The 21,017-nt window shown below is 37.0% G+C and overlaps 1 protein-coding gene across 15 annotated transcripts in view; it reads left to right on the top strand.

Moving 5' to 3' along the window:
* Nucleotides 1-21,017, top strand: part of BAZ2B (bromodomain adjacent to zinc finger domain 2B) — a 165,142-nt gene that overhangs the window by 84,787 nt on the left and 59,338 nt on the right. For all 15 annotated transcript variants that reach the window (XM_075029154.1, XM_075029152.1, XM_075029157.1 and 12 more), the window contains 4 exons: nt 7,980-8,141; nt 9,715-9,908; nt 17,646-17,852; nt 18,523-18,921. In XM_075029154.1, the coding sequence (XP_074885255.1) occupies nt 7,980-8,141; nt 9,715-9,908; nt 17,646-17,852; nt 18,523-18,921 (962 nt within the window). The remainder of the gene's footprint in view (nt 1-7,979; nt 8,142-9,714; nt 9,909-17,645; nt 17,853-18,522; nt 18,922-21,017) is intronic.

The raw sequence follows: 21,017 nt of genomic DNA, 5'->3' as shown, positions 1-21,017 counted from the left end.
TTTTTACATACGTGAATGTGATTCCCTCCAACATGTGTAGAGTAAGTCTTTGTAGTTCAGTAAAGTACATCAAAGAGAAGGTCAAGCCGGCTAGGCTGTAACAAGCAATATCACTGTGCTGGTGATTCCATAGGTTAATCTGCTGAAAAGTACAGTAAATTAGCCTTCTGGAGCTTCATCCTCCACAGCTAGAGCGCTTCTGGCAGTTGCTACTTGTTTATTCAAAACTACCTTGGGTCTCTGCATATCTGTAGATGTAGATGAGTTAAGAGGGATATTTACTTCCCCTGCTCTACTGGTTGTCCTTCTGCTCATATAGTCCAGCCTGCTGCTGACCTTTGCTGCCAAGGCACACTGCTGGCTAATATATGGCTTGGTGTCTGCTGAAACCCCTAGAGTCTTTTCTGCAGAGCTGCTCCTGAGCCAGTCAGTCTCCAGCCTGTATTGTTCCAAGGGGTCATTCCTTCCCATGTGCAGGACTTTGCTTTTGTTCTTGTTGAGTTTCATAAAGTTCCTGCCAATCCATTCCTCCAGCCTGTCTAGGACCCCCTGGATACCAGCCTTTTCTTCAAGAGGGTTGACTGTGGTTGCCCCAGTTTGATGTCTTCCACAAACTTTGTGAGAAAGCACTTCATTTCCTACTCTGGGTCATTGATAAAGATGTTAAACAAAACAGATCCCAGGATAAAACCCTGCAGTACTCCACTTGTCACAGGCATCCAAGTAGAGTAGGGCCCATTAACCATTATCCTGTGAGCATCCCACTGTTTTCTTACCCATCTAGTTGTCACCCCATCCAGACCATAATGTCTTAATTTGGATTAAGGAATATTTGTGGGAGACAGCATCGAATGCCATGCTTAATTAGTGGTTAATGACAAGAACTGTTCTCCTCTTGTCCGTAAACCCAGTAATTTTATCACAGAAGGCATTCTGCATGTGCCCAGGAATGTGTTCCTACATGGTTCATATAGAGGGTTTGCTGCATTATTTTCCAGGGGACTAGCATAAGTCTGACCATTTTGTAGTTCTTTTGATTGTCCTTTTGGTCTTTTTTGAAGATGGATGCAACATTGGCCTTTCTCCAGTTGTTGGAGACCTCCCCTAATCTGCATGACCTTTCAAAGATTATGATAGAGTGTGGCTGGTTCTATCCTTAAGTCAACTTACAGTTATGGACTGATTTGGCTAGAAACCATGACAGTTAGATACATGATGGTTATGAGAGTTTGCAGTATGTCCACCGTATGTAGTCATGATGAGAAATGCATAATTGTGGTATAGCTGTTCTAATGTCAAAAGTCAGGTCAGAATATTGTTCTGGACACTAATAAATTACAAGAAGGAAGCTTAAAATGGCCTTTATGCTTATACCTGTCAACAGTAACAAATTTAAAGAAAAAAATTCTATGTAAATTATAAGGTACTAGAGTGGTACAGAACACTGGCAAGACTTCTGTAAATTAAAAATGTAAATTGGAAGCAAAAATACCTAGTTAAAATAAATGTTTTTGTTTACTACTAAATATTTTCTATATTTTTAGGTATATTTGTCTGTCATAACTGTGTGTAAATTTTCATATGAAGTGTAAGCTGCTAAATACAACTAGTTGCAAATAATTTGTTCTTACACATGTGAGAGTAATGTGTATTTCTAAAATATGGCTGCAAAATAAAAATATCATTGGGATATCATGTTGAGTTTACACTGAGAAGTGCTTGTAAATTTGTAGGATCATAGGAAAGCTCACGTTGGATGGGACTTCAGGAGGCCTCTAGTCTGAAGAGCAGAAGCCATTTACAGGTCAGACCATGTTGCCCAGGCTGTTACCTGGTCTGGTTTTGGAAACCTCCAAGGACTGGGACTGCACACTGTGTCAGGGCAATCTGTTCCACTTAAAATAAATCTACTGAGTAAAAAAAAAAAAGAACCAAAACACTAAAACTCAGACCAGTACTGAGAGGTCTTAATGTAGAGTGTTATAAGAAGTTTCTCAGTGTCTCATTCCACAGGTTTACATTATTTTAGATTTGTGTACCCCTGAATCTTTTCTAAGGGAAATGCCTACCACAGACTGCTAGGTTTGGAGACACCAGACTGTTTTTTCTTTCTTCTCATTGTTAAAGCCACAGATTGAAGACCTTTTCTGTAGACTGTTGTTTTTTTGGATTAGGTAACCCTGATAATTTAAAAAGAAAAAAAAGAAGAGGAATCATAAGAGTAATTTAAAAAATGTCTTTCATAATAGTGCCTTTGCTTTTTGGATGCTGTTGTTGAAGTCCAGCTATGTGAAAGATATCCTATTGTAAAGCAGTTTTTTGAAGGGGGCGGGGGAAAGGCTTTAAGGCAAAGCTCTAAGACAGTCAAGAAAAGGAGAAGAATCTTACCAAGATGTAGGCTACAAACAGCTGTAACATATCCAAACTTGACTGGTGAAGTCACTTGATGTGACTGTTGACAGAAGACAGACAAAGCACTGTAACACTTCCTGTTGTTTGATCATGGGACTGGAAATTAGTATTCTAGGAGTTTTAAATGAAGTTGTGGGCTTTGAAAATGTAGCACGAGATTAGAACTAACTGCTGTGGAAAAAGATTTAGGACTAATGTATATCTGGCATTTAAAATGGATTTTTTTTTTATCATCTTCAGGAATTGAGCCATGTTTAATTCATCTAGGACCATAGCTAAAAAGATGAAATACAATATTTAAGCAATATAATAGCAGTTTCACTACTTCTCCAAGGCAAAGCTAATGGCTTCCCTAGAAACTATTTTGTACTTTTGATACCAGTGAGGACTGAATGTAGAAATGCCTACGAATGGATAATTTGATCACGATCAATGGAATTTTCTTTAAATTGTTTTTTAAAACTAGCTTATAGATGTTTCATTTTAGATCTCAAAAATGACTGAAATTATTGGAGTTTTTGAGTTCTATTTTAAAATTTACAAAACGTGTCCAAGATAGTCCTTGTTATTTTGTGCATTTTGTTATTAAGTTTGTGCATTGTGTGTTTTGTAGGCCCCTGTTGATCTCTGAAATGGGATATTTCGTGTGTGTTAAGGAGAGATACATCTAACAGTCTTGCTTATAAAAGCATGTTCCTCTGTTTCTGATCCCAGTATGTTAAAGGAACAGACTCTTTTCCACTGCTAGCAGAAATTGCCATGGCAAATATAAGACCTTTTTACATTTTTGCTTACAAACCTTCTGTTAGAGTTGCTCATGTTTTCAGATATTTTCTGTGTCGCAGAAATACAATGCCAATACTGGAAGAAGATTCTATATGTAAAACTTAACGATAGCTTTTATAATGTAAAAACTTTTTATTAAATTTTTTTTAAGCTTGAGGTTGGACTTCACTACTTCTGTTTGGATAGTGCAATTTCAAGTGTTGGTTTTTCCCCTCAGGGCATACATTCAGAACAGCTGGGGATCAGCTGTGTAACCTACCCACTGTGTTGAGTGCCTTCCCAGTGGTCAGCTACCCAGTCTTTGGTCCGCGTGCAGGCAGCGCAGGGTATTCAGAGTTTGGTGGCTTGGGAACACTTGGTACACCCACAGACTTAGCGGCACATCCTCAGCTAGCACCTTTTCCAGGTAAACGTTGTTGCGAGGAATATTAAACTGAAGAAGAGTGTTAACTGTCCTCGAACTAGGCAGACTTTGTAAACTTGTAAACTACTTCAGACTATAGGCTTGATTTAAATCCAGGATGATTTTGATGAGAAGAAATAAATATATTGGCTGAGTTTCTCAGGAACAGTGTTTTCGTAGTAGTCTTCTAAGAAACAAAGGAGTGCTTGATCTCTTTTATTCTTTCCATCACAAGGTAACATCCCTCTTCATTACATGGTGTGTTGATTCCATAACCACAATTCTTGAAAGTACTCAGCCAGTAATAAGGTGGACTTGTTTTCCTTTATAAATGTGCTTTTTGTCTTTTAGACTTTAACAGTGAAATTTCTGTCCAAACTTGGAAAAGGAAATTTAATTTGACTTCTTCTTGCGAGCTCGATGATTTTTTTTTTCTTTTCTTTCTTTCTCCTTTTCCCCTCAGTACTTGGTACTATAGAGACATATAATTTGTCTGTAATAGGATTGGTCAGGATGATCTTGTTTCTCTCTTGATTTTATTCATAAGTAAAGGGTTTTGGGTTTTTTTTGGTGGCATGTTGTAAAATCAGTAGTCTCCCATCCTTTAAAATATCAACATATTGCACAAGAGAGATGAATACAGATGAAATGATGCATTTGACTTCCACCGATGTATCTGACTTCCACCGTAAGGTGTCAGCTACTCAGCCAGTGTTTTTCAGCTTTCCAGTCTCTGTAAATCTTATATCTGAGAGCAAAGCTTTCTAAAGCAGATTAAATACTGTAATGCATTCTCCAAAGTATGCAGTAAGTCAGGATTCTTCTTAATTCACTTTTTCTGTAGGTTGAAGAAAAGCTATTCCTGCCAGGAAGTGAGTATCTTGAAGAGACCTCCCCTTTTCTTGGCTGGCCAGGCCCTGTGTGTCCGTCCCCACCCCTGCCCCTGGTAGAATTTATGTTTGTGGGATTCTACCACCAGTACAGTTTTAGGTACTGGTAAAAACCTGCAGCAAATATTGCAAAGAGATCTTTTAGTATTTTTAAAATTTTGTTTGATACAAATGACAGAATTTTGGTTTAGTTATTAATGCCAGAGGAGTAAAAGCAGAACTTTTGTTACTGGGAGGATAATGAGATACTATATATATACCTACACAAAGCAAAAGCATCTGAAAGAAATGCATGTAGAGGTGAAGTAAGGAGGGGTAAAATTTCAAAAAGCAGTGAATACTGATTAATTTGTAATGTTCTCATTCAGTTAATTTTTTTTATTTTACGAAATGATTCTTTCAGTTGTAACAGTCATCTAATGCGTGTTAGCGCAGCAGAGTTAACCAGTACTTGTTTTAAGCTTTGCTATAAGGGATGGTAGTTGTTCATATCTTCCGTTGACTTTGTTCATTTTGTAAGAGTAACTCTCTTTATTGAGAAAACTTTATTTTTGCTGAAGTAGTGTCGTGGCTGAAACTAGGACAAGTAGGAATGAAAGAACTCTGCATCTGACCTTAGACAAATCTTAAAATTTTGGTTTTGCTGTCTCATTGAAGGGCAGTATTTTCCATAGGGCTTGATAATATAGTAAATAACTTGGAAGTTATCTTAGGCAGTCTAGCTGTATGTAGTTGTTATAATCTTGCTTAAGCCTTTGAACAGCACCTTTGTCCTTAATTCAGTAGCAATTTGTCTGCACGTGTACTATTTTATATATATTGCCCAGTGACCATTGTTTTTACATTTCTTGGGTTAGTATATTCCAAGGCAATGATTCTGTAACTTTGTGGGACCACTCAGAATACATACAAAACTACTATGTATCACCATGCTCAAATTCCAAATTTAAGATAATAGAATAGTGGGAAGTTTTTGCAGATCGATTACAGCCTGCTTTTCATACCATGATGAAAGTTTTGGAATTGTTGCTCTAGAGTGTTCTGTCTTCTGTTTCCATTGCTGGTGTTCTAGCCATATTTTGTGTCTTTTTAGCAATGAGAATCTTTCATTTATAACATTTTTAAATCACTGTAATGTATGTTCTTATGATTGCAGTGTCTGGTGATGCTGGCAGGTTCAAATTTGTTTATTAGTATTGTTCAAACTTCATTTATGTATTCATTAAGAGTCTTAATTACCGCATGTAACATCCTTATACTTATGTAGCGATTTCTTACTTTCTTTACCTTCTGGATGTGTTTTATAGCAATATGAAATAGCTGTCTTAAAATGCATTAGACTAAATCCTGCTCAGCTCTATGGTTTAATTCTTTTAATCGCACTGGTAATGCATGTGTGTAAAACAGCAGAAGCTCTATACTTAAGGCAGAGTTCTTGTCCTTGTAATATACAAAACTTGATATTTTTATTTTAAGAAATGAAGCATGCCAGTGGGCCAAACCACAGATTTTGCTCTTTCTCAGCTGTTCACAGGGGTATTAGGCAAAACTGTTTGTGTCCTGGATGTACGCCACAACTTAATCTATGTTTTAGGGTTCAAAAAAACCCCATAATTGCACGTAAGCCCTAAAGAAATAATTTTGAAGGAGAGGAAAAGCAGTCACAGAAGTCAGAAGAGACTTGCTTACCACCTAGTCCATCCTGTTACTTGTGTAGATTGTGCCTTCCAGTGTATTTCTAGTGCTTAGTGTTACATAATCAAGTTTTCACTGCAAGACTGGAAAGTGTACTCACAAATTTGATATTTTAAGCATAAAAAAGCACTGTGTTTTAACAACTTTTTTGTATGAGTCAACTGTACCAAAACACTTAACCATTGCTACCCTTTAAACACCTTCACAGAGTTGTATGGCCAGTATAGGACCTGGCCAGGAGATAATCATCTGTTCCATGACTTGAATTATTTTATATGAACTTGCTTGTTAGATTTAGGTTTTATGTAGACCAAAGCTATGTTTCTAGCCCTTGTCACAATGGCATTTGTGTGTTATGTTTCTGATTTGTCTGCATCTTGTAATGTGATACCATTTCTGTTTTGATTTGTGATGGGTGTGGAGGGTTAGCTTTAAGAGAAGTTTGGAATAGGTTTTTCTTTCCTGACAAAATATTACTGCTTTTTTTTTTTTTTTCAAACACACATTTTCTTTCACATATATAATTTCTAACATAGGATCTTCTTTAAAAAGTTTCTTTCCCTTCAGAGGGATTTGAAAGGTTATTCTTTAATTACCGTTTGTGGCGGTGTTTTGGAGGTTTTTTTTGGTGTGTGTTCCCCCCCCCCCAATTGTTGACTAGTAGGTGTGTTACAAAATGATGTTGTAGCTACTGCAACAGCTATCATGAAAGAAGACCCTGACACTTTTACGGAATTCCTCTATGCCAAGCTACACACTGTTTCTGGGTTCCTGCTTAAGCACAGGAATGTATGACAAGAGCAGTGCACTGGATATTTGCCTCTTACATGGCTGCTCAGGCTTAGCAGTGCCTTATGAAAAAAATGTATAATCAATTTGGTCTTGCAGAGTTTCAAGAATCTGCAGAAAAGGATTACATAAGGGTTGCATAAATGTTCTGAATAGTTGCTGCTAAAGAACTTTAAAAATTGAAAGTTGTAGGGACTGTAGCAACTCATGTGAGTTAATTTTCCTGGAAAACAAAAATCAATAACCATTTAAGATGAAAGTTCAAAACAGCAACAACCCCCCTAAAAAGTATTAGATTGTTTCTTAAAATAAGAAATCTTTATTCCTTGCCCAACTGCTTGAATTTATGTAACAAGCAGCACAGAGTAGCCCTGTTTCTGGTTGTGAAACAAACATTCTAATAGGGATGTTACAAAAAAAAAATAGACTGCTTTTTTCTGATCCGGTGTCAAACTCCAGGGTAGAAGCCTCATAGAGTGGGTATAGAGTTACTATGGAGTAGCTAGAGATTCCTATATTAAATAGGTCATCTCATGGGGAACTGCTTCGGTTGTGTTTTTGTGGTAGAGGCCTTGCAGTATTCCAAGACTGAGATTGCAGAGGTGACTTAAAGCCGTTGCGCTTTTTTATAGTTCTGATATAGGAAGACTGCTGGGGTAATAATGAATGTTCAAGAGTGACCTGCGGATATTGATCCTGTTTATAAGACTACCAGTTTCGTTTTGGGGTGATCACTGTCACATAGCTTTCTATTAAGTATTTATTTTCAGAATGTGTTTAAATAAAACTGCATTGAAATCTTTACCAGAATGGCTTTAATGACTTCAGACTAGAATTGCTGCAGGAAATCGATGTAATTTAAGAATTTCCCAAGTGTTGTGCTTTCTTCTTACTCCCAGATTGAGTAAATCTGCTCTAGATTATGCACAGCAACATGCTTACAGAAATATTTAAATGTATTATTAGAACAACTGAAGTTTGCTTTTATTTCCTTTGCGGTGTAGAATGGTGGCGAACGGCGGACACACACTCTCGTCCCGGGGCAGCTTTTTTCCCCCCACTTTTGGGAATTCCACCATTGTTTGCACCTCCTGCACAGAATCACGATTCTGCTTCATTCCACTCAAGAGCTACAGGAAAAAGTAGTCGGAGCAGTACAGAAAAAGGTAATGGCTGAAGTCAGAGAGGGAATAATCATTTTGAACTTCTGCGCCTGCAGAAAGATGTGGAATTTGAGCTTTACCTCTCGTTGTTCTTCCCGTTCCTAAACAGTTCTATAAAAATTGATTCTGTTAGCTAAGCATGAGACATCCAATTATGGGCTTTCAATAATGAAATACTCTTTCTGCTAATATTTCCCCTCTGCCTCTTCTTCCTTAGATAGTTTGTCTGGGACTGAGTAGAAAGGAGAAGTTTTCTTTTAAAATTTGTGGTTTGGTGTAGGAGGCCTTGTACTTCTGTAGTGAATACTGTTCCTCTGCATATAAGAAGTAGGTGTCAGGTAGTTGTTTGTTGGGGGGGCATGGAAGGAGGGATGGCTGTGGCTACAGGATCTCAATGAAAATAGCCCAATAACATTAGAACATTTTCTTGCGTTGCAAACCGTTATTTTATGTAGTAGTATTACACGCCTTTTGAAGATGCAGGATACGTTTGTTTGATACTAGGTTTGTTCAGTTTAGAGAGGGGGCTGAGGGGTGACCTCATCGTTGTCTATGGCTTCCTCACGATGGGAGCAGAGAGGGAGGTGCTGGTCTCTTCTCTGGTGTCCAGTAACAGGATGTGAGGGGGTGGCTTGAAGCTGCATCAGGGGAAGTTCACATTGGATGTTAAGAAAACGTTGTTCGCCAGGGTGAGCAAGCTTGCCAGGGAAGTCGTTATGGCCCCAAGCCTGTCTGTGTTCAAGAAGCATTTGGACAGTCAGTGCTCTTGGATCTATGGTTTAACTTTTAAGTTGTTCTGTGTGGAGTCAGGAGTTGGACTTGGTCCTTGTGGATCCCTTTCAACTCAAGGTATTCTGTTCTGTGGTTCTATGATGTACAAACAAAGCTTTTTTTATTTTTTTTTAAATAGTTTTGGTAGGTTTTAGGACCTGATGTGTGTTTCAGAATCAATCTGACAATAGTCCTGGGATTGCATAGTAGCACATTTGTGCGGTTAGGGGTATTTTCTTAGAGAACAACAGTTGTCTTGACAGATTTCAAATAGCATTCCCACAACTTCCACCCCCCCACCCCCCCACCCCCCCCCCCCCCTTTTACTCATTGCAAAACTCATAAAATACTTTGGGCTTCATGTGGTTTTCTTTGAAGCTGATTGATACTTCAAAATTGTAAATGAATTATTCTGTGAGATAATTACAGGAATGTATATTTTTGTGTTACCTTTCTTCAAAATCATGTTTTTCTGCCCCTGACTAGATTAAAGCATAGTTTGGGCTTAAAAATGGACAATTTCAGATATTTTTTTTTTCCTTTTTTCCCCTCCTTAGAGTGTTAAATGTGTTCGTTCTTTAAATCATGGGTGCTCTGCATGTTTTAATTAAACTAACTCTATGAGCAAATCAAAGTGACTCTTGGATGGCAAATTTTTAGTATACGTTGGGAGTAACTTGTAAGTAGTCTAGTATCTTGTTACGTGTTTATGGAAGCTAGGTTAATGTGACTGGAATATCTCAAAGAAAAGTATGTGCTACTATAGATTTTTTTAAGTGTCACTTTGTAAATCTGTCATCTGAAGGTATAAATGGATCACTGAATGGGAACAGTACCACTGCAGTATCTGGTATCAGCACATCTGTACTCTCCACTAGCATTGCAACATCTGCAGGACAAGTGAAAGCTATAACCTCAGGAGCAGGAGGCCGCAAATACAACCAGGAGCAAAGCAAAGTTCAGCTTTTGGACACCAGAGCTGACAAAATCAAAGACAAGGTAAATACACAGAAAACCCCTTAAGATTCAGACAAAAAAATTGACATGGTAAGTGTTCTGATTGTGCACACAGCAGCATTTCTAAGTGTCCTCTCCCAGTAAAAAACGTTTGGGTTTTTCTTCTTATTTATTAGAGCAAGATCTGTACCCTTGTCTCTGTGTTGTTTGGGTGTTTTTTTTTTGTGTTGGGGTTTTTGTGTGGTGTGTGGTTTTGTTTTTGTTTTTTTTTAATTTCTTTGGCTTTTTGATATATTTATGAACCAAAAGCTATAATTAGCATTAATTCCACTAGTTAATAGCTGTATGCAACACCATGTTTATTTAATTTATATAATCATAAAATTAAAGTGTATTAATACCAATGTTTGATATTATTATATTAAAGTATGACTATATATTTAATAATTATAAAATATAAATATAAATTATAATATAAATATATTACTAATTACACCTGTTTAATTATGTTTTCATGTAACTTAAAATATAAAAAATTTCAGAAGCAAAATGAAATTTTTAGATATTAAAAGAAAAATGCTTTTTGGGAGTAATTTCCTATTTATCAGAAGAAAGAAGTATTGTTAATGGCTGTGATTCAGCAAAAAATGTAGACAGCCATCTAATGTGAAAGACATGAGTAGTCTGAGTGAGTAGGTAAACTTCCTTATATACTGACCCAAGCACTCCTTAAGAACTTTGCTACTCTTGCAATCAAAACTACTTAGTCAAAACACAGGAAATGGGATACTGAGAGATTGATTACTGTCAGAATAGAAGCTAAGGGAGTCATTCCCTCCTGGCAGATATCTAGGCTTAAAATACTTTTAGTTCTTGATATTTATATTTTTGTTTTGTGAGTGAATTGGGCCTGTTGCTTTCTTTCTCTTTCTATTATTGCATTACATTCAGCTCCCAAACGTGAGTGTTCTTAGGTGAGAGGTTGGCATTTTCGAAAGACAGTTGGTGTTTGTATGTATGGGTATAAAAATAGCTCTTCACACTCAAATGGTTAATTCTATTTGTGTGGTGATACGGTGTTTAATATATTGATAATAGGGAAATTATTAACATATTAAAGAACATTTTCCCTTAAAACGTTCTTCATGTGTTCAACGATTGACAACTTTTGAAAGTATTAAGGTAGTTACAGGTATTTGGGAAATATTTGACTTTTTTCAGGTTTAAATACTAGAACAGCTCTTTCCTTTCCAAAATTCTGTTTTTATCCTGGGTATATATGTGCAAAACATAAGCTTTGTTTCTATGGTGCAGATGTAAAGCTTTTTCTAGGTAATGTCTCTGCATTTCTGACTATTACTGCAGTTACACAGAATATCAAATAAATTACTATCTTCTAATATCTCCAAATATCATCCCAAAATTTTATATCATAAGTAAATGAACAGACTCTTTTCTGTTCACTTTTTGGCTCTTTGCCTTATACAGAAAACTGAGCTGGTTAAGCCAGTTACTTGTTAGTATGAGCATCACTGAAAATTTCACCTCTTTTTGCTTCTTTTTTTCAAATGTATGCCAGCATTGTTATCTTCTTGATATTACCATTTGTCTTTAAGTATATATTCTGTATCCTTGAGACATTTTCTTTTTATGTGGGTACTGATTTCAAACTCCAGTTTCAATTTGCTAAGTATTGAGTTGCTGTAAAACAATGTACTCGATTAATGTAAATACTTTCTTAAACTTGTTCAGTTTTGTATCTTAACGCTTAAATCATCTATTTAATGCAGATAAATTTCAGGTTGTCAACAGTTTTGCTTCCTAAGTTTTTGTAGTAATTTTTCTGATACTGAAGTGGAGTTTGTTCCTGGTCTTACTTGATGTGCTGACATTCTAGACATTCCTCTACTCCTTACTCTTAACTACTTTTCCTCTGAAACTTTTTGAGGTAATTCGTATTTTGTCAATGTAATGATTTGAACAAGCTTTCTAATCAAAACATACAGAATACTCTAAATGAGAACTCCAACATGAGGAGATGATCAAGAGATTTGATTAAAAAAAAGAAAAAAAGAAAAAGAATCAGTATTTTTATTTCAGTATGTTAGAATGAAGCTACAACTGGAACTGATGGCAGAGGAATAAGCAGGGGGCAGTAGGCAGATGGGAGTATTTTGTGCTGGGCTTTGTACAAGTGATCTTATGTTTTTAAATTTCAAAGTGTAACAAAATTTGCCTCTTTTTCTAAAGAGCGCAGTTTATTTTTAAAACATTCTAAATTCTCTAAATGTTCCTTTCTTTAGGTTTGTTTTTTTTTTTTAGTATTCAAATGCTGATTTCTTCAGTCATATCCTTAGTTGTGATTTTCTTTTGAGGTTTATTTAAAAAATTATTATTTTTTTCTTTAAAAGGCAAAGCTGATACCAGGCTGTTTTTACAGTTGGTGAAAAGCTAAAGAGTTAATTCTTGTACAATGTTTTCTTCCTGGTTGAATTCTAGTTCTGTTGTCCTACCATCTTAGGGAATCGTAAAGTGCAGTCTGATAGTAACTTGTATTATATAAAGTTTTTCTGTCTGTAGCTTGTGAAAAACAACTTCTGAGTTGATAGAAGCATCTGATCTTCAAAGCTGCAGTTATTAGAAGTTCTCATCCATTTCCTTTCATCAGGGTTGTGTATTTGATCATTCAGAGGGCTGTACATATCAGACAATGATAAACTGGAATCTGTCCGAAACAAGAGTTCAGAATTGTGCCAAATCCTCACTCATCACTGTATATTTGTGGCATATCATGTTATGTCTGTTGAGCATAATGATGTTGTATTGAAGATAGATGTCATCGTGACGATCTGATGTATTATCCATGACTTATTTCTTACATAGAAAAATTTGGTAACTGTGTTAGCTTTTTACTTTGCTGTGTTGGTCACTGTGTTGATAACTTCAGCATGCTTTAATTGTCGTCTTTTAAGCCTGCCCTGTTTGTGGCCAAGATAAAGCTGAATAAGCAGATACGCTTTATAAATAATCATTCATCTGAATGTGCTGCTTCAGCCTCACAAAAGAAGTGTAAAACTGACTGCCCCTCTGTTGATTGCATTAGTGAATTTCTAGGATGAGGAAGGTCAGCAGGATTTTTTCATTGGTAAAGCAAGTCTCTAGGGAAAGAAGGCGTTACTGGTGAACTTGAGCCTCATTTGGCTTCTAGAAAGTCCCCTACCATTATGGGCAGCTGGTGAGATAGGAATCCACTCCAAGATCTTGTGTTGGAGGCTTTTACTTGCCTGGATTCCAGAATTTGCATCAGGACGCTTGGTTATTAACTTGCATAGAATCACAGAATCATAGAATCGTTTAGGTTGGAAAAGACCTTTAAGATCAAGTCCAACCATCAACCATGCCCACTAAACCATGTCCTGAAGTGCCTTGTCTACACGCTTTCTGAATACCTCCAGGAATGGTGACTCAACCACTTCCCTGAGCAGCCTGTTCCAGTGCTTGATAAGCCTTTCAGTAAAGAAATTTTTCCTAATATCCAATCTAAACCTCCCCTGCCGCAACTTGAGGCCATTTTCTCTCGTCCTATCTCCAGCCACCTGACAGAAGAGACCAGCACCCACCTCACTACAGCCTCCTTTGAGGCAGTTGTAGAGAGCCATAAGGTCTCCCCTCAGCCTCCTTTTCTCCAGACTAAACAGCCCCAGCTCCCTCAGCTGCTCCTCATAAGACTTGTGCTCCAGGCCCCTCACCAGCTTCGTTGCCCTTCTCTGGATGCACTCCAGCACCTAAATGTCTTTCCTGTAGCGAGGGGATTGTAGTCACATCCTTTATATTTAATATCTCTTCTTGGCAATTACCATGTTGTATTCCCTTTATAAACTTCAGTGCTTTGAAGTGATGACTAAAATCTTTTTAAACTATCACTTTAGTCACCTTTTTTTATGGGTCTATCCCACTGGGTCATTATGGTCGGGCTCCTTTTCTTGGTACTCTTATTCAGTCTAGATTATCGCTTTCTGAACAGTGGACATTTTCAATTAGCATAACCATCCAGCAGATCTGCTAAAGTCAACGAACCAAAATCAAATATGGAATTTATTTTAATTGAACCTACTCTTGCTTCAACTTTTATGACTATATTGTTGCCAATAGAGGAACTAGTTGAAGTGAAATTTGCTCTTATAATAATAATTTTTTATTGTGTATTCTTGAAGTGTCTTTTAGTATCTTTTTCTAAATAATACATTTTTTGATATTTTATAAGTATCTGCCTGTCTTACATATCTCTTCAGAAGTCTAATGCTCTTTTTTTTTTTTTTTTTCCCCTAGTATATTTCAAATGAAGTAAACCAGTACTTTTTGGTCTGTACTTTTCCTTTTCTCTATTGACTATTTTCTTTTGTTTCAACAAGATTTTAGAATTTCTTTCCAGTATTTTTTGTTGTTCTAAATGTCTTTACAGAGAGGTTTTTCTTTACAGTTATCTTTTTATCCTTCTGGCTTACGTTATTTGATTTAGTCTGAATTATTTCTTCGCTATGCAGTTTACTGGTGGCCCCCCACCCCACCCGATAGCTGCTCTACCTCTGCCTTTTATGCTGGATTTGATAGAAACTTCTCCATCGAGATTAATCCTTTTCTATTCATTAAATGCACAAGTTTAATTTTTCCCTCTCATTACATTTTCTCTAAGCTACTAATTTGCCATACCTTCTTGTGGAATCCTACTAATCCAACTTCTTTCTATAGGTTTTATCTATGTCAAAGGATTCTGTTTGTTTATGAAGTAAAAACTCCCTGGGAAGCAGTTGTGTTTCACAATGTAGTCACGTGCCTGATTTGTTTTGAAGCATTTGATTGCTTACAAGTTATACTAAATTTTATGTAAAAATTAGCTGTCCCTTTTCTTACTTGGGGTGGTTCTTTGCGAATCAGACTTGCGTGTTGGATGTTGCTTGGCACTTGCCACCTCCTTTTTCACAAGAATGTTCCCAACTCCTTTCTTGGTATGGTAATTTTCTTATATTCCCGTCTGCAGTATGAAAAGATAAATTTGTAAGATACAGCAGCTAACACATTTTGTAAAGTTAGATGGACAGCAAAAGCTTTAGTGTTGATGTGTGGAAGTAAACACTATCAGCTAAGTAAGCCCATTGACATACTCTTCTTTTTCCAGACTGTCACATGCGTTTCTTAAGAAGCTGATGTTATGAATATGTATTTCGTCAGCATTGTGAATAAACTGGATATTTCTGATTTTAGTATTATTGCAGTGTTTTGGGTTTTTCCCTTTTTACATATAGAGATAAATAGAGAACCATGAAGGAGAAAAACTAGAATAAAATCCTCCTGATTCCAGGAGGCATTGTTACTTTCACTGCCTCAGATCATGGTCTTGTCCTTCATTTTATGATCTTAACCTTCATGAAGAAATATTCTGCATCTGTGCCAAATATTAGACAGGAAGATACTTAAATATGATGTAAAGGACACCAGCAATGAAACATGTAGGACCTACCATAGACTAGCATAGTCTATGTGTACATTCAGATTGTTGTCCCTCATGTGAAGCATCAACTGACACCTCTCTGAACTGAGCAGTGAAACAATAAATCCAAATAAATACACTTAAATTCATAGGAGTTCCCAACAGTGAAGCAATGCATGTGACAGCATGCAGAAGGTATGGTGATATGAATTATTACTGTGTTCATCACAGGAATTGATAAAGATCCTAGTTTAAAAAAAAAAAAGATACAGATACCACCCAATTGACAAATAGATGGGACATAATCCACTTACAGCTTCCACATTTCATAGCTATTTCACTAAGTAAATTGAATCCCATTGTTGTGGTTTAACCCCGGTGGGCAGCTTAGCCCCCCGCAGCTGCTTGCTCACTCCTCCCCAGTGGTATGGGGAGGGAATCGAGGGGTAAAAGTGCAAAAACTCAGGGGTTAAGATAAAGACAGTTTAATAGAGAAAGCAAAAGCTGCATTTGCAAGCAAAGCAAAAGAAGGAATTCATTCACTGTTTCCCATCGGGAAGCAGGTGTTCAGCCATTTCCAGGAAAGCAGGGATTCGTCACACGTAACAGTGGCTTGGGAAGGCAAATGCTGTAAGTTCAAATGTCCTCTCTTCTTCCCTCAGCTTTTATTGCTGAGCGGGATGCCATGTGGTACGGGATAACCCTTTGGTCAGTTGGGGGTCAGCTCTCACGGCTGTCCCCGTCCCGGCCCCCCCCCCCAGCTCCTTGTGCATCCCCAGCCTGCTGGCTGGCAGCGCAAGGTGAGGAGCAGAACAGCCCTTGGCGCTGTGCAAGCACCGCTCAGCTTCTGACACATCTAACACATCCCTCTGCTACCAGCGCTGCTTTGGTCACTATCCAAAACATAGCACCATAGGAGCTACGATGAAAAAATTAATTCCATCCCATCCAAAACCAGTACACCCACTTACAAGAATGTTTGTCATGTTCTCCTTACTAATTTAAGCAAATTTCTTCTACATAAGACAGGCATCTTTGACATAAAATTGATCTTTAAAAAGATCTCTTGTTTTATAATACACCTACCATAAAAGAATAGATTTGAAAAGTAAACTTTTGGCGAAAGTTTTGTTAAGAAAACATATATTTTTAAAGCACTGTTTCTCTGATGCTCTTGTCTGCATTGTTATCTAGAATTGATGCAACTTTTTTGCCCTCCAGTCACCTACTTTTGCTGTCCACCTGTCTTCCTTTTGATTAATTTTAACCTTAGAGTTCCCTCAGTGACTCCATGTGCCCTGTTCACATGCTACATAACACTTTGCTGCTGCAGCCTGACATCTGTAATCTTGTTTCACATGTTTTCCTACCTTCGAACATCATTCTGCGAACTCTCTTTAATGATTAAATACACTTTAATGCAGTAATATGTACTTTAATGTCTCTCTCACATAGTCACCATCATAACACTCGAGTCCACCTGTACCTCCTTCAGATGTGTTTGTAAAATATGTTCGTTTTAGTTTGCTCCCCAAAAAGCAAACTTTCGTCATCCGTTGCACTTTAAACTCTGGTCTTGCAGTGTCAACATTCTGGAGTTTCTCTCTTTTTTACACCTTTCTTCTTTTCTACATTCTTGTGTGTTGCTTCTTTTACTTTCCCATTCTGGTCTGCAAATTTGTTCTTTCCAAGAATTTAAATACAGTTTTCAGAGTATTTCAGCAGATTTTGGTCCATTTTTCAGAAGCAAATCCCAGAAGCAATTTGATGAGCATATTCTTTTCAGTCCTCAAAACGTTACATTGCTGAACAGTGCATACTGTGATATTACAAGTGAAGTAATGTAGTTAAATGAATGTGTCACTGAAACATATTGATGCATCTAGTATGTATTGTTCTTACTGTGTTAGTTTGCAGTAAAGGGTTTGGTTTAAAATTTTTTTGGAAGCAGTACATTCTGTAGTAGATTGGCTAGACTGGAATTCCAGGCCAATTTTCTAGGCATGAATTTGATATATTGCTTTGAAATGTAGTGATGCCAACTGTTCTGCCAGTGCGTGTGGTCAGAAAAATACTTTAGTGGAACCTTGTGACCAGTTTTTCAGTTTCATCGTCTTGTGAAACACTTCTTTCTCTTTAGTCTTCTGCAAAGACAGACAGTTGCGGTCAAGGATTGCAGATCACTTTACTCCAAGGTCTTACTGGTTTTTGTTTTAAAGATTATGCATAATAATAAGATGATATAACAGATTAAAGCTGAACCATTAACAGAACATTCATCTTCCTGGTAGAAGCCCAGAAAAAAAGCTGTAGAAAGCTCTAGTAACAGCGACAGTGATTCGGGCTCCTCTTCAGACACCTCAAGTGAAGGCATAAGTAGCAGTGACTCCGATGATCTAGAGGAGGATGAAGAGGAGGAGGAGGACCAGAGTGCTGAAGAGAGTGAAGATGATGAATCTGATTCTGAAAACGAAGCACATCACAAAAACAAGAACAAGGTATGACACCTCACTCTGCTTCTCACAGTCTTGTCACCGAAAGCTATTTATGAAAAATTGACCTGTTCCTTTTTGTACCCGCAAGCAGTTACTTAACTACACAGTATTGAATGCTAAGAATACTCTTTTTGGTTTTGCTTCAGGGTTTTCTGGGTTTTTTTGGTTCCTTTGTGTGTGTGCGTGTGTTTTGTTGTTCTTTATCAGCTCGGAGTTTTAACAGTTGGTAGGCTGTTATTTTTGTTACAAAGTGGGAAATCCAAAGAAATTGAGTGCTGTGTCCTGATAGTATATTGGAAATAAATCTTTCTATGGATATTGCTTTGGTGGTTGCTTTTTTCCTAGTAGAGTGGTTACTTTTCCTGGTAGCCGATGGAAGAACAAGATTGGAATCTTGGGTATCCTGTTAGGTTTACAGTCAAAAATATATTTAAAAACAACCATGGTTTAGTACTCCTTCTCTACTAAGCATTGTCTTCACATGCTGAAACTATCTGGTGGGGAAAAAAAATCCTAAACAATAAGTAGATTACAAGATTGACTTTAAAATTATTATTGTTCATCCTCTACCAAGAATACTATAATTGTTTCATGGGGATTGAGGATACACTTTTTTTTTTTAAAGGATCTTTAACTGATCTGATATGAAAAGTCAAAAATATGTATTTTGCAGGTGCTAATGCATAGTGGCGTAACAGATATGAAAACTGATGGACAAAAACCACATGAAAAGTCCCAAGAAAAAAGAACACACCAGCAGATACCTCTAGTGTCTGATTCCCAGACTCACTCATCATTCCAGTCCCAGCAGAAGCAGCCTCAGGTTTTGTCACAGCAGCTTCCGTTTATTTTCCAAAGCTCTCAGGCAAAGGAGGAATCTGTGAACAAACACACAAGTGTAATACAGTCTACGGGATTGGTTCCCAATGTGAAACCTTTGTCTTTGGTACATCAAGCCAAAAAGGAAACCTATTTAAAACTCATAGTTCCTTCCCCTGATCTACTCAAAGCAGGGAATAAAAATACCTCTGAAGAATCTATCTCTTTGACCAGCGATGTAAGATCAAAACGGGTGAGTGAAAAAACACTGTTTTTTGATTATTTGTAACCTGCGTTGCCTGCTTAACAAGATGCAACATTGTGCTATCAAGCTCTTTTAAAAAATGTTTTAAAATTATATGTATATTTATTTTCATATCATGTTTTTTGAAGTGTTTTTAGAGTTGATACGGATTTCTGAATGATGTAAACTAAATTATGTGGGTAGTATATGTTGTGAACTGTGGTGGTTGGTTTTTGGGTTTGTGGGGTTTTTTTTGTGGTTTGTTCTGGGTTTTGTTTGTTTGGTTGGTTTTTTGGGTTTTTTTTTGGCTGGTTGGGGTTTTTTTTTTTTTTGAAGATGTCGTGGTTTAACCCTAGCCAGCAACTAAGCACCACGCAGCCGCTCACTCACTCCCCCCCTGCCCAGTGGGATGGGGGAGAAAATCAGGAAAAGAAGTAAAACTCCTGGGTTGAGATAAGAACGGTTTAATAGAACAGAAAAGAAGAAACTAATAATGATAATGATAACACTAATAAAATGACAGCAGTAGTAATAAAAGGATTGAAATGTACAAATGATGCGCAGGGCAATTGCTCACCACCCGCCGACCAACACCCAGCCAGTCCCCAAGCGGTGAATCCCTGCCCCCCCCTTCCCAGTTCCTAAACTAGATGGGACGTCCCATGGTATGGAATACACCGTTGGCCAGTTTGGGTCAGGTGCCCTGGCTGGGCATCAGAAGCTGAAAAATCCTTGACTATAGTCTGAACACTACTGAGCAACAACTGACAACATCAGTGTTACCAGCATTCTTCACATACTGAACTCAAAACATAGCACTGCACCAGCTACTAGGAAGACAGTTAACTCTATCCCAGCTGAAACCAGGACAGAAGAGCAGCAAATATTATGCTTTAATTTTAGAGATGATTCAGTATAGAAGTGCCCTGAACTATTCCGTAACTTTATCTCAGAGAAAAGTCGTTTACTTGGTGGTGCATGTATGCATACCGTAATATATACATAATGTATCATATACACAACTTAGTGTCACATAATGTCGAACCTGAGTTTTATGCTCATCACACAGTGGAACTTTACAGCTCTGCTGAAAGCAATAGGTGTACTGGTGAGAGTAATGGGTACAAAGAAAGCAAAGGATTTTGTCATGCATTTCTTAAGGAAAATGAGTAGTTAATATCAAAATAGAAAAGTACTCATGGGTAAATTGTGTGGCCTAGATATTTTTCCTGTGCTGCTCCTAGTTTCTGTCAGAACGCTGATTTAATACTTTCTATATCTAGTTTATAAGCATGGCTTTGCTGTGTTTCAAGTTGGATAATTTTAAGTTAAAGTAGTTAAAATTACCTATTTTTTAATCATGATTTTAAACAAAGTAGCTGAAAGCCTTTTTTTAAAAAAAAGCTTGATTCAATCTTGAGTTTTGCTTGCTCTTTAAAGACACAAGGATGTTCATGCACTGATAGCTATTAAAACTCAGTATGGCTACTGCAATATATTTGATCTTCCTTTTTCTGGTCAGGACTCTACAATATGATTACGTGTCTTAACAGTTCTGTAACTTACAAAAATTCTTTATAGATACTCAGTTTATTTATTTTGTTAATAGTGATTATGGTGTCTAGTGATAAATTTTCATATTTTCTATTCAGTTAGATTTGACTGGGGATTAGAAGAGAAAATCTAGCATTTTAGAAATGTTGAGGCTTGAGAGAGAGATACATAAACAAATAAAAAAGTACATTTATGAAGGCAAGTTTCATTATTATAAACAACCTTGTTTTAAACTAAGTAGTATCGGTGAAGAGTAAACTGAACTCTGATTCACAGCTAACTAGCAGTCCTCAGTGAGGACTGAAAAATACTTTTATCACATCATTTTTATTCCAGACCAGAATAGAAACACTATTTTTTCCTTTCAGCTCCCAGGTACTTCAGAAAATTCAAATAAGCTAGTCATTTACCTGGAATGGCTAAATAAATTATAATTATAAAAACATATGTCTTTGCCATTGGAAGAGGCTTCTGCTGTCAAATTCAGGTTATGAGTCTCTAGCTGATGATATGTCACCCATTTAGTGGTTTGATTTCTTTAAAACTTTCAC

Source organism: Buteo buteo, chromosome 5 (assembly GCF_964188355.1).
Source record: "Buteo buteo chromosome 5, bButBut1.hap1.1, whole genome shotgun sequence".
Classification (NCBI taxonomy): domain Eukaryota; kingdom Metazoa; phylum Chordata; class Aves; order Accipitriformes; family Accipitridae; genus Buteo; species Buteo buteo.
The sequence above is the reverse complement of the archived record's forward strand: the minus strand, read 5'-3'. Positions and strand labels throughout refer to the sequence as shown.